The sequence below is a fragment of the Paramisgurnus dabryanus genome, chromosome 6 (genome assembly GCF_030506205.2).
Source record: "Paramisgurnus dabryanus chromosome 6, PD_genome_1.1, whole genome shotgun sequence".
Lineage (NCBI taxonomy): Eukaryota > Metazoa > Chordata > Actinopteri > Cypriniformes > Cobitidae > Paramisgurnus > Paramisgurnus dabryanus.
The window spans coordinates 46,388,563-46,402,341 of record NC_133342.1 but is presented as its reverse complement, the minus strand read 5'-3'; the positions used below and the strand labels follow the sequence as shown (position 1 = coordinate 46,402,341).

The following is a 13,779-nucleotide window of genomic DNA, read 5'->3' as shown; positions in this document are numbered from 1 at the left end:
GGCTCATCCACTGACCACTATTTATTTCTTCATTTATGTGTTTATTTGACAAAATCTACATTTTTCATATTTTATAAACACCATCAGTTGGCCAACAATGAAGTTGACAATCGTGTTCTCTGGTGTTGATTATGTATGTCTAACTCTTACTTTCACTTTGTACATCAATATCCCGGAAGCAGGGTAACTTTAGTGTTTGTAACGTTGGGTGTTGACGCACGGTATGTGCTGTTTTAGTTTACATTGCTCTTCTGATCACTTTTAACGAAGGCATCTCGACAGGGTTAAGAAGGTATAAGTTATTTGTTTAAATCAACAGACAAATATAGCAAATATTAATAATGTAATGAAGTTTCATGGTTTGCTAAAGTTGAAAAAAAACTTAAGTTTCACTAGAGTGAAAGTTACAGTTCTGACATGTATTGTATAAAAATATTTGTCATTTCTTTGAATGCGTTGCTCTGACTTAATTTACTGTGGCTTTTCGTTGTGCCCGAAATACTAGCTACTTCCGCATTACTCCATACATGTATAAATAACAGAGTTGTGATTTTAATTTCAACAGGTCGGTTAAAATCTTTATTTTTTACTACTATTGTTGCTTTTAGGGAAATCTCATTCACGCCCCGAGACAGTATGGCCACAGCAAGCCTGGATCTTATGAAGCCTACAGACCTTATAAAGAAAGAGCTGCTGGATTATGGAGGTTTTGGTCAAGTTTACCTGTGTTATCACAAGACACTTGGCCATGTGGTGTTGAAAACGGTCTATACTGGGCCTCACCGCAGTGGGTCAGTATGAGACATCTGCTTGACTACATCTGAGAGCATGAGAGTAACTGTGTGGAGTTTAATGTGGAATATAAGAAGAAGATGAAACTATTCCATCTTTGTTTTTGTTGTTTTAGAAGTTACATATGCTTGACATAAGTAATAAATTGGTTGATGGCTCGAATCAGGCCGAAAGTGCCGAATCCTGTAGGCTACTGTATGTAGTTTAATACATAAGTCAGTATCATCATCAGGAGTAGGTTTTATTTTTTTCAGTACTGTCTTTCTTTTTAAAGACATATTTGTGACATATCCTTACTGTCTTATAAGGTATATCATTTTAAATATACACGAATGGGATTATAGATGTAAAAAAAAATGAGAAGAACATTCTGTGCATTTCCTCTTTACTATGTCGTTTGCTTGCTTGGTAACTTCTGTCAAACAATACACATAATCCGACGCCCAGACGAGCACCGCCGATTTGACATGCTAAATCAGACAAAATAATTATAAAAAAGGTGTTGTGACTTACTTTAGCCAAAATATAATAGAAAAATAATCAATTTGTAAGTACATCAAGCTTGGTATGTTGACTGTGTTGTTTGTCTTCATGTTAGCCGACTGAAGCAGTCTCTTCTGGATGAGGGCAGCCTGATGAGCAGGTTAAACCATCAGCGAGTGGTCAAGCTGTTGGGCGTTATTCTGGAAGACCATGACTACTCTTTAGTGATGGAGCTGATTCCAAAAGGCAATCTGCTCAACATGCTTGAAACTGTAAGAGCAGACTCACTTTTATTGTATTGTATGCCACACTGTGTTGTGACATTATCACAAAAATGTAATCATTTCTTTTATATGATTGTACTAGGTGGCTGTTCCATTATCTGTGAAAGGAAGGATAATAGTGGAAATCTTGGAGGGAATGGTTTATCTCACAGAGAACCAAGTTATTCACAAAGACCTGAAACCAGAGAACATCCTGGTGGACAAGCATTTCCATATAAAAGTATGAAAGTTAATTCTGAATCCACCCACTAATCACCTTTGTTAAAAAGCTGCGTAAAGTTGAACATTACAAGATTTTGCATAACATTAAAAAAGGTTAATAGAGCAAGATTGGATTATGGTCCAATGGGTCTCTGGGTCTAGCCTGGTCAAACCAGACTCTTGACATTCATTTCATTTGTACAGAGAGTCTGGCCACGCTCCATTGCAAAGCATTACTTCCGTTAAGGAGGGTCCTCCGTTGAAGTTTAAAACTGGATTTCTCAATAGTGCAACTTCATGCATAGTAAATACTAAAAGTCATATTGAAATTTGAATCTGTTTTTGTTTGTTATGTCAGATAGCAGACCTCGGCCTGGCCACGTCTGAAGCATGGAGCAAACTGACAAAGGAAGAATCTCGGCGACAGAGTCGTTCGGGCAAGAAGTCGTCTGTGCGTGCTGCTGGCACTTTGTGTTACATGGCTCCAGAACACCTAGAAAGCATTCACACTCGCTCCACTGAAAAATCTGATGTTTACAGTTTTGCCATTGTAGTCTGGGTCATCCTCACAGGTCGAGAGCCATTTGAACGTAAGTGATTGTCTTTTATTTTATCTGTTGATTATCTGTGTATGCAGATTTTAAACAAATTTATGGTTTAAGGTTAAAAAGAATATTTAAGCTACAGAACAGCTGTTCTACCAATATATAAAATCTGTAAACAATTGAAATCGTTTATTTAACTAAACACTAACCAGATACACCACAATACTGGGACGAGCATTCTTTTTAAATATGCTGCTACACAAAAAAAATAGTAACCAAAGTGTATGTTTGTAAATTGTGTTTCCTTAACTTCAGATGCCAGAAGTGAAGACCATATCTGCCACTGTGTGTGTCAGGGGGAACGGCCGAGTGAAGAACTAATCCCAAGTAGCACACCTCCAGAAATGACTGACCTCATGAAAACATGCTGGCATAAGGACCCTCAACACCGCCCTACATTTAAAGGTGTGTTTATAGCGGTAGAAACACTCAACCTTTTATCCTTGATTCTTGAACCACAACTGTGAATGGCCATATATTCCTAACTGACCATTTAACTGTATTTATATACATATAGGAATATATAGGAATATTTAACTGCTGTATTTTAGTGACAAACAGCACAAACCAACAGTTTTAGGCATCTAGATAAACTTCTGATAGTAATGATGTTAAATCTGTCTTTATATCTGTAGACATGAAGATGTTTCAGTTGTGACAGCTCTTTGAAAGTTTGTATGTCCTTGATTTCAATTTCTACATGGTTTGCATACGTGACCGTTAGATTGTCGTTCCTTCAATTCACTTTAATCTACACATTGTGCCGCAGCTCCACATAAAGTATGGGGCATGCACACCAAAGCTTTTACGTCCTGGTCGGTGTATGTTTTCAATGGAAGTGCAATATTTTTTTAAAAGCCAGCAGCTGGCAGATTTTTTTTCTGTGCTAAAAGCCGGCGCTCTGCGTCTTTTCCGTGCTCAGCACTGAGCGCCGAGAGTTAAAAAAAATTCAACTTTGAGTGAAAAGCTCAGCTCGTCAATGTCAGCTCTCACACGGCCGTCCAAACACTGGATGAGGGGCGGGACAAATATCACAACAACCAACCGGCACATCGTACAACGACTGATACACAAAGCAGAAGTATCACAGCAACCAAAGCACTCAGCTAAAGAAAGCTGGCGCTCAGCTGAAAAAAACAGCTGGCATTCGCCGTCCTCCAGACATTTTCAGCCGCGTTTAAAAGCTTTGGTGTACACACCCCCTAAAGTTGCAGGGTGACTGGCATAATATTTACTTACAAAAAGCAGTGTTTTACTAACAATTGTCGCCTGCCAAAGAGCACCAGGGGCCATGTCATGCATTTTTTTTTAGTATTCCTATTACTACTGTTTTACCTGGCAGATTAAAGAAGTGATTAGGTAAAAATGCTTTTGCTACAGGGAAGTCTTGCAATTATGTTTTCGCCCATGTGATAAAAATAGAAATGTATTATGGTCTGCTTTGTTTCAATACAAACTGTTTTTGGACTATAGCAGTTTTAGGTTCTGAACTCTTATGTTTCATAGTACAACAACCTCTTATACACATCAGTACATTTTATTTTTTAATGCATGACTCTCATTTTGACCAATTCCATCATTCATTTGTTCTTACTAGAAAAGCTATTAAAACTAATTGCTTTATTTGCAGAGACCTATGAGAAATTCCTACCATTTTACCGTGAGAAGCTGGAAGCGAGTGTAAACGAAGATTTGCTTAGTTTGATGGTAAGTGAAGCTCAATGAATCTTAGGTTTTTAAACTACCTATTATGTTACACCTTATGTTACCATTTGCATATAACGTGCCTGTACTGCACTGCAAATATTGTCTATTTTTAAATACCTTTCAATATTATATTTGCATTTAAATGAATAAATGACTTAATAAATTTATTTTTTAATTATTTGCCAATTTTTATTTTTTATGTCTTTTTAATCTGTGTCCTGCCGCTGTCATTCTGTTTGCACTGTGGTAGCTTTTTTCACCAAAACAAATTTCTTGTATGTGGAAATATACCACAAATAAATGCTCTTCCCTATTATGGTACAGCCTACGCATTATTGCCTCATCCTGAATTTTAGTGAATCAGTTTTTTTTTGTGCATTTCAAATATTGAAAGTGATAAAAATCCTACATGGAATTCAAGGCTCATTTAGAAATGGTCATGGTCATCATGTAAATACAGCATAAACTTATAAGCATATTAAAATAGCCATATGAATTTCACTGCATTTGATTAAGAGATCTGGTCAGGATTTCTTTGAGTGACATTGTTTTTTTTTCATACCCAGAGTTCATATGAGGGTCCAGAAGATCTTGTAGAGAAATTAAAATCCCTCAAAACTTCAGAACCAAACACTCCTGAAGGTATGGTCATTTATTATGAGACATGGTAACATTCCCTACTGAAAAGACCAGCTAAAACCTAAAAAGCTTGTTGGCTTTGCCCACTTTTTAGCTGGTCAAGCTGGGAGACCAGATGATCCACCAGCTTGCATCTGTTTTAGACAACAACAAATATGTTTTGCCCTTTGTTGGTATAAAAGCAGTAGAATCTCACCACCACCTCTTTCGAAAAGTAAAATAATTAAATATATATAAGACCAGCTTGACCTGGTAAAAAATGTCCAAAAACTAATCTAAAATTAGTCTGCTACACCAGTTTACCCAGCTAAAACCAGGCTGGGAGACCAGCTTGGGCTGATTTTAGCTGGTATTTTCAGAATGGTTGTGTATATAAGATCTTGTTCTAAACCTCATTTTTAACCTCGGGTAGAAGGACGTTTCACAGGGATTTATTTGAATAATGTCCTACTGAGATGTGCACTGTATACAAATGCTTCTGACATAAACAATGCATAACACACTGATAGTCTAGACAGGAAATTAAACTTAAAACCTCACCCCTAGAACCATAACATGGTTCTATTACACTCATTGTTTCCTTATAGTCACAAGGCTGATGGTCAGAAACATGGGTTGGGATTGTTTCTTTTTGTCTTTTGTCTTGTAACTCCCATGTCCCAACCATATTTACCTAAATTTACACTTCTGTGAATAAATAACTTGTTATATTTAAAAAGCGTATGTAATACACACAGATTTGCCCTGATGAACAGTCTGATATTTTTATCCAGCTTGCTTTTGCGCTTGTGCGTATGTTTAGTAGAGTTTTTTAATTTTTTTGCCTTAAAATTACTACAAAAAAATGACATTGATAGTACTTTGTGATGCACATTTGATGTTTCCTGCATCAGCAGACCCCTCAAGAGACTCCCCAGCATCCTTGAGGAGTTCAGATATCGGTCCAGTGGAAGCCAGCATTGAAGACCTCAGCTTCATGGCCTCTGGAGAGTCTCAACTAGAGATCGATGCAGCACCTCTAAGCTCTCCCAACGTAGAGCTAAAGCTGAAACAAGAGTACAACTACCACATATATGGCAGCCGTATAGATGAATTGGAATCAACGCCACAAAGCGTTTACAATCCACTCCCACAGCAGCCAGCCAGTAGCAGATGGCCTGGAGAGGTTTTTCCTCAGGCATCTTCTGTAAAGTCTTGGACTCAGCTTGCCCCGTATCCAAACCCAGATGAAGAAGGCCATTTGAGGTCTGCAGTTGCTGCAAGTTCAGTTAATGGTGTTCAAAGGCCAGACTATGCGGAGCAGACGTCAGGGCTGTATTCTGAATATGACAGACATTTAACGTATGATCGTGTGAAGTCCTGCCCTGAACCTGGATACCCTGCAGAAGACCTCTTCAGGCTCGATTCAAATCCTGCCTTGCATTGTAGCTCGCCTGTAATATGTCCTCCATCAGACTCGGGAACAGGTAGAGGTACTGTATCTGTCTCTTTACCTTATTATTCACGAACCAAGAATCAGTATTTTGTTTTATGCCATGTTTACACACATTATTGATTATAAATAAGAGCATCCTCGACTGTGCACAGTATATTGTGACTATAATATATGGCTGCTGTTTGTCACAAGTGATTATATTTTTGAGTGCAGATTTATTCATTTCTGTTTAATAACTTCCTGCAGAAGAATGTGGATATTAAAAAACACATTTTTGAACACCTTTTGGGACATGTTGTCACACTGGAACCTGCATTTTAAAAGCCTGTTAGAAGCTTTTCAGTTCTATACAGTTATGTTGCACGCAAAAGAGAAACCAAGTATAACATTTCTTCAGAAAAGATCTAAATACTCTTGTGAGAATCCAGCTCACTTTAAAAGTTAAAATCTGCCTTTATTATATAAACCCCCGTATGTGGTAATATGCGTTCATACATTTACATTCGTTTATTAAGTAGACACTTTTATCCAATGTGAGAAATGAGAAAAATCACAAGCAATTATTTCAGAGCCAGCAATATTTATTGACTATAGAGCTAGAGAGGTTACTGCAACATATCAGTTATAAAACTTCCCTGTGTGACAACTAGCCCCTGGTATTTTTGTATTTTAGATACAAGCTCACAAAGTGAATTATATGTGATCATTAAAAAAAAAAATATATATATATATATTGACATTAATAGATTGCAAACACTTTTTTTGGTCCAGCTTTAAAATGTAATAATTTAGGGATGCACCGATAGGATTTTTTTTTGACCGATACCAATTTAAACAGACAACTTCTGGCCGATACCGATGCCGATACCGATATTAAACACTTGTATACAATATAATACAGTTGATCTATTAGCTAGTTTATTTCTGCACCAAATTATTTTTACTGAACATGGATTGGATCTAATTAACATTCAACTGACCAAACTAATAAGAGAGGCATAAATTAAGCTAAAACAAATATAATAACAACCTTCAAAGGTGGTTTTTGCTTTTATTTTATTAACAACATTAACTAATTTTTTTACATATAATGGATTTCTTTATGCAGTTAATTAATAAACAATCGTATCGGCCTTTCTCGTGCTATTGCCGATATGCCGATGGTTTCAAATTCATCAAAAATCGGCCGATATACATCGGTGCATCACTAGTAATAATGTCATGTATGTATAATAGAGCAGCAGATTTCAGTATAGTACTAACCACAAGTACTAGTCAACCACTCTGAACCTCCCTTGCAAAAGAAATCATTACTCTCATTTTCCAGGACCAAAAATATAGATTTTTTATTTTGTTTGTCAGTGGCAGATCAGAAAAAAATTAAACCATAGCAAAATTGGTAGTGGATCCTGAGCTTGTCAACTCTCTTACATTATATGTCTAGATATTCTCGTAATATAAGCTATTGCATAATTTTGAAACATTTCTCTTACATGTCTCCATCTTTGTTTGCATTTCCAACAGTGGTTATCTCAAATGCTCATGCTATTCAGATTGGAAGTAACAACACAATGAATTTGCGAGCCTCTGAAAACAGCTCTCACAGCTTATTATCCACTGGATCCACCAACAGAGCCAGATATAAGGAGCTCCTACTCAAATATGGTAAAACTTTACCTGCAGTAGTCATTTGAAAAAAATGTCTGACAGAATGCCCATTTCATTATTGACTCTGATCACATACAATTATAAATCAGTTATCTGTACACTGTAAAAATTTTTAATAAATATCATAAATACAACATTATAATAGCAGTCTTAAACCTTACTGTATGTTTTCAACTGCAAATTTTGTACTCAATATCAAATAATAATCAAATATGATTAAATCAAATGTCCATTAAATATTCCAATCCAAGTGACTGTGCATCACACATTTAATCTGTAGGTTTCTCATCCTATGTGCATATACAGAAAAAGCCCTTATAGCACATGCAACATAAATGTGTTTAACCTGTTATCAGTGTAGGGGAATCTAACATCAGGAGCTTACAAGTATTTTAATATAAAATACATAGAAGTACTGTAAAAGTAACCGTTTAACATAAAAGACATAAAACTAATCCATATGACTTCTTTAGTGTTTTCCAATTCTTCTGATGAAATTCACTTTGTATTATAAAAACAGAAACTGAAGTCATTAAAGGTCACATATTTCTAACCTTTCTAGAGTTTTATTTTAGATTATGATGTCCTTAAGAATATATATTTGCAGTTTAAGTACCAACAACAATCTTTATATATTTTTTACAAATCCTCTTTCAGTAGGTTTGCTAAAAATAGGTTGTTTTGGCCTTTAATAAGTAATATTCATGAGCATATTCAATGAAATACGCAGTTGAAATAATGTTACACATGGAAGTACACTAAATGTTAGGTTAGTAAACCAACAGACACATAGCCTAAGATATTTTAAACTTACCATGTTTAACTCAATAAACAAACAGACACCAACAGGCTGGTGTCTGTAACTTAAAAAAAAACAACAACGTCTGATTTCCAACAGATATTCTATTAAAACTTGTGGCTACCAAAGGCGTTACAAAACAACATGTAAGCATCTAGTCAGCAACATGTTAGCATCTCGTTAGCGTTGCATAACCATTTACAGTATATAATTTTAGTTTTCTCTGGCTCCATAATGTAACTTAAAGTTAGGGCTGCATGATAAATTGCATGCACGCGATTCACGAGACAATCGCAAGTTATTGTGCAGCACTACTTAAAATGTGTTTACTTACGGGTTGTGGATTTGAGGTCCGACTCAACAAAGTAAGGACTGCAACATCTTTGAGTAGATTCCTAGAGAAACCAGCATTGAACTGCCACATTGAAGCAGTTACTTGTGAAATGTTTAGAACAGACTGCTAAAGTCTAATTAATTGTTGAGGAATTTTTCACTAAATGAACATTAGCCATTGTTCTCATATATAAATGTTTTTCAGAAGCCTGAGCAATGATTTAGTTTCCTGACATCCATCGATTGAACAGCATTTTCCCACATGGTGTGATGAAGGTGGCCACTGTTCCGTAAATTACGTAAAATTGTGATGATAGGAATGTATTCCTATCATCACGATTTTACTGAATTTACTGAACAATGTTAACTCACAGCTACTTTAAGCAGACTGTGTGCATTTGACTCGTAAATAACTATTTTTAAACTTACAGTATATGGTATTTACCAGAGATGCTCACAAGTCTCTGAGCTCGAGTCCAAGTCAAGTCTGAAGTCTTTGAGCTTGAGTCCAAGTCAAGTCTCTGGGCTCGAGTCCAAGTCAAGTCTCAAGTCTCTTTGTAACAAATAAAACTCTAATAACAAATAAAGAAATTACAAACATGTATAAAAAAGGACAAAGTTGCACATTAAGTAAGGTCTAAAATTAGCATTAGGTACAGAAATTGAATTAAATGGATAATAACACTTTATTTTTCGTCTTTATTGTACAAATTAAATATTTGTATTATTATTTTTAGAGCAATAGAAGTGATTTTCTGTTTGTCTTGGGTTGTTTGATTAACATAAATGACACAGACTTAGGTTATTTGTAGGTTAATTGAGGTTACTATCTCTTTAAGAACAAATAAGCCCAGACTGGTTTCTGACTGGTTTCTTAAGACATAAACAAATGTTTTTATTAGAAACAGAATACTGTGAGATCATTTTGTGTGTATGTGCCCTGTCAAGAACAGAAAGATTTTATGTTGGCTTAACTTTTGAATCACTTCTTTCTGTATGTGCACTACTGAGGGCACTTAAACGCCGCGTGTTCACACACAGGCGAAGTGCGTATTCCAAACAGCGCTTCAGAAAGAAGATGCAGCAGTCGCTTCACATAAAAATGTTACGTTGTTTTTCATTGCTCTATTCAGCAAATGTATGTTAATGAACTACAGTATGACACAAAGTAGCGCAACTCTGGACCTGACTGGAGCTTGACCGGACACATTTAAACGCATGGGCGTACAGAAATCTGCTCACTTGAGCGCCTTTTTGCAGTTAAATTGTTTAACCATTTAAACAATTGCAAGCCTTAGAAACTTTAATGATAAACTTACCCTATTTAAATTGCATATTAATCCGCGAATCGCATGCGAGCCGAGCCGCGGATCCGCCACAGCATTACCCAAAGCTTCAGAAGAATGGCACAGCAGCGGCCGGTGCAGTCAACATGTACTGTATGTTCAAGGCCGCGCGCGCGGAGCAGATACGTCACATGTTACGTTGTGGGCAGGTTGTAGTTAACCGAGGGAGTGGAATAGCGTCGAGCTCATCAGACGTTTCCTAAAAATAAACATTGTTCACGAGTCGCGCGGTCCGAGTCGAGTCTGAAGTCTTTGAGGACGAGTCTCAAGTCAAGTCTGAAGTCACTGTGTGTGCGACTTAAATCTCTGGTACTTACATAGCCCCTAGACTTCAGTTATCATGAAAAAGCCACAAAATTTCAGTTTTGCCAATATGTGAACCTTAACACACAAATTAAATCATGCATCTTTCATGTATACCTCTGAGATTTAAAAAGGTCAAAAGCACATATTATTAATATCCTCAATTTAAATATTTATTTATTACATATTTTTATATTAGCCTGGCCCCTGTTATAAACTAAGTTATAAACTAAGTCTGCTGTGACACTTTGTGTCACATATCAATTTGATATCAACCTTTGATATGAATTTGCAGTTCAGAATTCACAGAACTTGAACTTTGGAATTTGCCAACATGCAACGTGCTTGCGTCTCCGGTCTGCCTCATTAACATGCATATAAATAAAATGTAGTAAATGGATTTACATGTGGAGATTTCCTCATGAATGCGAATAAATTAAGTCGACTTTTTATCACGATGTAAAACAAAGAAAACATGTCAAATGCTAAAATGGTTGTTTGTTCTTTTTGTTCACACTTTGTTTATATGTTTTTAACAATGAGAGAGTTTTCTGCAGTTGAAAAAGACACGTTTTATTTGTGCTTTTATTGTGTATATGTCATCATTTATTTTGCAAAATCAGTTCATAATATATGACTATAACGAATCTGATAAACCTTTTTATTCATTGTGTCTTCCTCATCAGAGGACCACACGGTTACCGATTCTCATCTGGAGATTGTTCGTCAGAACATTGGGAGCAGCTGGAAGCGAGTTGCTCGTAGGCTGGGTCTGACTGAAATCGACGTGGAGACCATCGAGCACGACTATGACCGGGATGGGCTGGCAGAAAAGGTGCACCAGATGTTGGAGTGCTGGAAGATGAGGGAGGGACTTCTGGGCTTTACTTTGGGCAAACTGTGCCATGCATTGGAAGGCTGCACTAAAATTGATGTCTTAATGCAGCTATTGGATGTTTAATAATACATAATGGTGCCCTGTCTTCAATTAACATTTGTCCCTGCAGGGTATATCCAGATGGCTAAAAAGGGGGCTGCCCTGCCTCTTGACTTTTATACAGTTTACCAATCCATCATGAAAATCTGAACTTCATCTCACAGCAATATTCATCTGAATAACACCAAACATCCTTTTACTGTTATATAAAATGTGCATTATATTTTGTAGGATTTTGGAAGTTATTAATTGTAGATTATGGTATATAATGCTGTTTTGTAGAACTGCCACCTGTGTAGTTTATATTTATAAAACATTCCTACAAACCACATACAAGCCACAGAGAGGAGCTAATTTTGAATGTTGCAGTGAACACTGCAGGAAAACTGTAGTTTTCTTGTTACTGTTCTATTGAATTATTGGTTTGACTAAGGATTACTTGTGATAACTTTAAAATAGTTAAAAATGTGAAAACTATAAAAAAAATATTTTCATTGTATAGGTAACATTGTATAGCACATATGGGGCGGTTTCCCGGACAGGGCTTTAGCCTTTTCCCAGACTAAAACTATAAGAAATATGGTCAAACAGCAGTCGTGGGTTTTTCAGCACATACTGTAATTAACACAAGAAGTTGACCAGCTTTATTCGTTTATTTTTTATGCACTGTGATTGAATCAAAAAGGTTAGAAAATTATTGCAATAATCAATGTCGATTAAAAGAGTTATTATAGACATTGGAAATCGGTCTGTGACAGCAAAATCCATCCAAATGTCAGTGTGAGCTGGCTTAAGTTGTTTAGAAGTTTTAAGAAGTTCACCTTTTAATGCTGGACAGGTTTGCATTAAAAACTGAGCAACCAGAGAACTCTCATTCAATCTGGACATGGTTTTGGTCCATTCACCACTGGGTAATGAGCCCAGCACTCTTTGCACCTCTCTGCTCCAGAACACAACAGTGTTCGTGCCAGAGATACGATGCCTTTAAAGCAACACTATGTAGTTCTCCATGTAAGACTGACTTATGGATCCCCCTTGTGGTTGAAAAGCGCAACAGGGCCTGGTATCAGACACTCTTCTGCAGGCAGGGGAGGGGCGGGGCTGTGTGCTCTGACCAAGCAACTTACAGAGTGTGGAAGCTAATCAGCATCAGTAGAATTTGTCCAGTTAAGAGTTGTTCCACCAGTGAAATAAGTTTAGAGACATTATTTAAAGGTCGAAAAACTACATGGTATTGCTTTAATAAAATTGAGCAACCAAATATGGCTGCTTTTCCAGACATGTTTTTCTACCAGTGGTTAAAGCCTATCCAAAAATCCATTGCACAGTGTTTGTGTATTTTGTTCACTTATGCAGTATCCCAAATATTTCCAAAAGCATTTGCAAATATCTCCAGATTTCGGTTTTATCAAGTGTAACGTTTATCGTTTAGTGTCATGTACATGTTAACCTTGATTTCTACATAATGAAATAAAGTTTTATAACCATTACATGTAATGTAGTCCAACAACGTGTCTTGATTCAGTGTTTTATCAAGCAGTTTATTACAGTATTTCTTAATGTTATTGCTAAAACACATGTTTCTCTCACTTTCTCAAAACCTTAAACACAAATCACCTAACTTAAAGGCAGGGTGCATGATCTCTGAAAGCCAATGTTGACATTAGAAATCACTTAACAAACACGCTCCTACCCCAATTGAATCTGGACCTTCATTTGATAGGTCCGCCCCACACATTCTCAACCCAAGCAACGATGTTGGTTAGTAGACACGCTCCTTGCTGCTGATTGGCTACAAGTATATTTTGGTAGTCGGCCGACTCCTTTTTCCAAAAGTGATGCAACCCGCCTTTAAGCTACACTGTAAAAACCTTTGACTTGGGTTGCTATATCAAAGGATCGCTTTAGAATTGTGTTATCTTTACACAAAACCAAGCACTGTTTTCAGATACACACACACACATCCAGTTAATGCATAACCTCTATACAGCAGTAATTACACACTACAGAGATAAATGCAAAACACTGCACTCTAGGCAGAGCAGGAGAAAAATTATATTTATTTTGAAGTACTTGCACAATCCTGCACACATAAATGTAGACACAAACAAAATCTTTAGCAGATTGATTGTAAGCAATGTCTTGGAATCATTCTGCCTCAGCATCATGCCTCTGCGCATGGTCAGGCCACAGGACCTCATCAACGTTGCCGAAAATTCTGTCTCTTGCTAAATAATGGGGAAAGAA

The 13,779-nt window shown here is 36.6% G+C and overlaps 1 protein-coding gene across 2 annotated transcripts; it reads left to right on the top strand.

The window, feature by feature from the left end:
• The first annotated feature begins 163 nt into the window (after window positions 1-163).
• Window positions 164-13,022, top strand: ripk1l (receptor (TNFRSF)-interacting serine-threonine kinase 1, like). 2 transcript variants are annotated; one of them, XM_065276918.1, is made up of 11 exons: window positions 164-292; window positions 609-791; window positions 1,391-1,547; window positions 1,642-1,779; window positions 2,119-2,350; window positions 2,621-2,770; window positions 3,996-4,072; window positions 4,639-4,714; window positions 5,608-6,183; window positions 7,671-7,811; window positions 11,282-13,022. In XM_065276918.1, exons 2-11 carry the CDS (start codon window positions 637-639, stop codon window positions 11,554-11,556), a joined length of 1,977 nt encoding a protein of 658 aa, XP_065132990.1. In that variant the 5' UTR covers window positions 164-292; window positions 609-636; the 3' UTR covers window positions 11,557-13,022. The 2 variants fall into 2 exon arrangements, with proteins under 2 accessions (XP_065132990.1, XP_065132989.1); XM_065276917.1 differs by having other exon boundaries at window positions 5,605-6,183.
• Window positions 13,023-13,779: the final 757 nt, after the last annotated feature.

What these genes read in the sequence shown, in the direction of transcription:
- ripk1l (XM_065276917.1), top strand. Translation starts at nt 637, where the DNA reads ATGGCCACAGCAAGCCTGGATCTTATGAAGCCTACAGACCTTATAAAG. An exon ending in ACAAGCATTTCCATATAAAA is followed by an intron (nt 1,780 to 2,118) that starts GTATGAAAGTTA and finishes TTGTTATGTCAG; the next exon opens with ATAGCAGACCTCGGCCTGGC. An exon ending in GGAGCTCCTACTCAAATATG is followed by an intron (nt 7,812 to 11,281) that starts GTAAAACTTTAC and finishes CTTCCTCATCAG; the next exon opens with AGGACCACACGGTTACCGAT.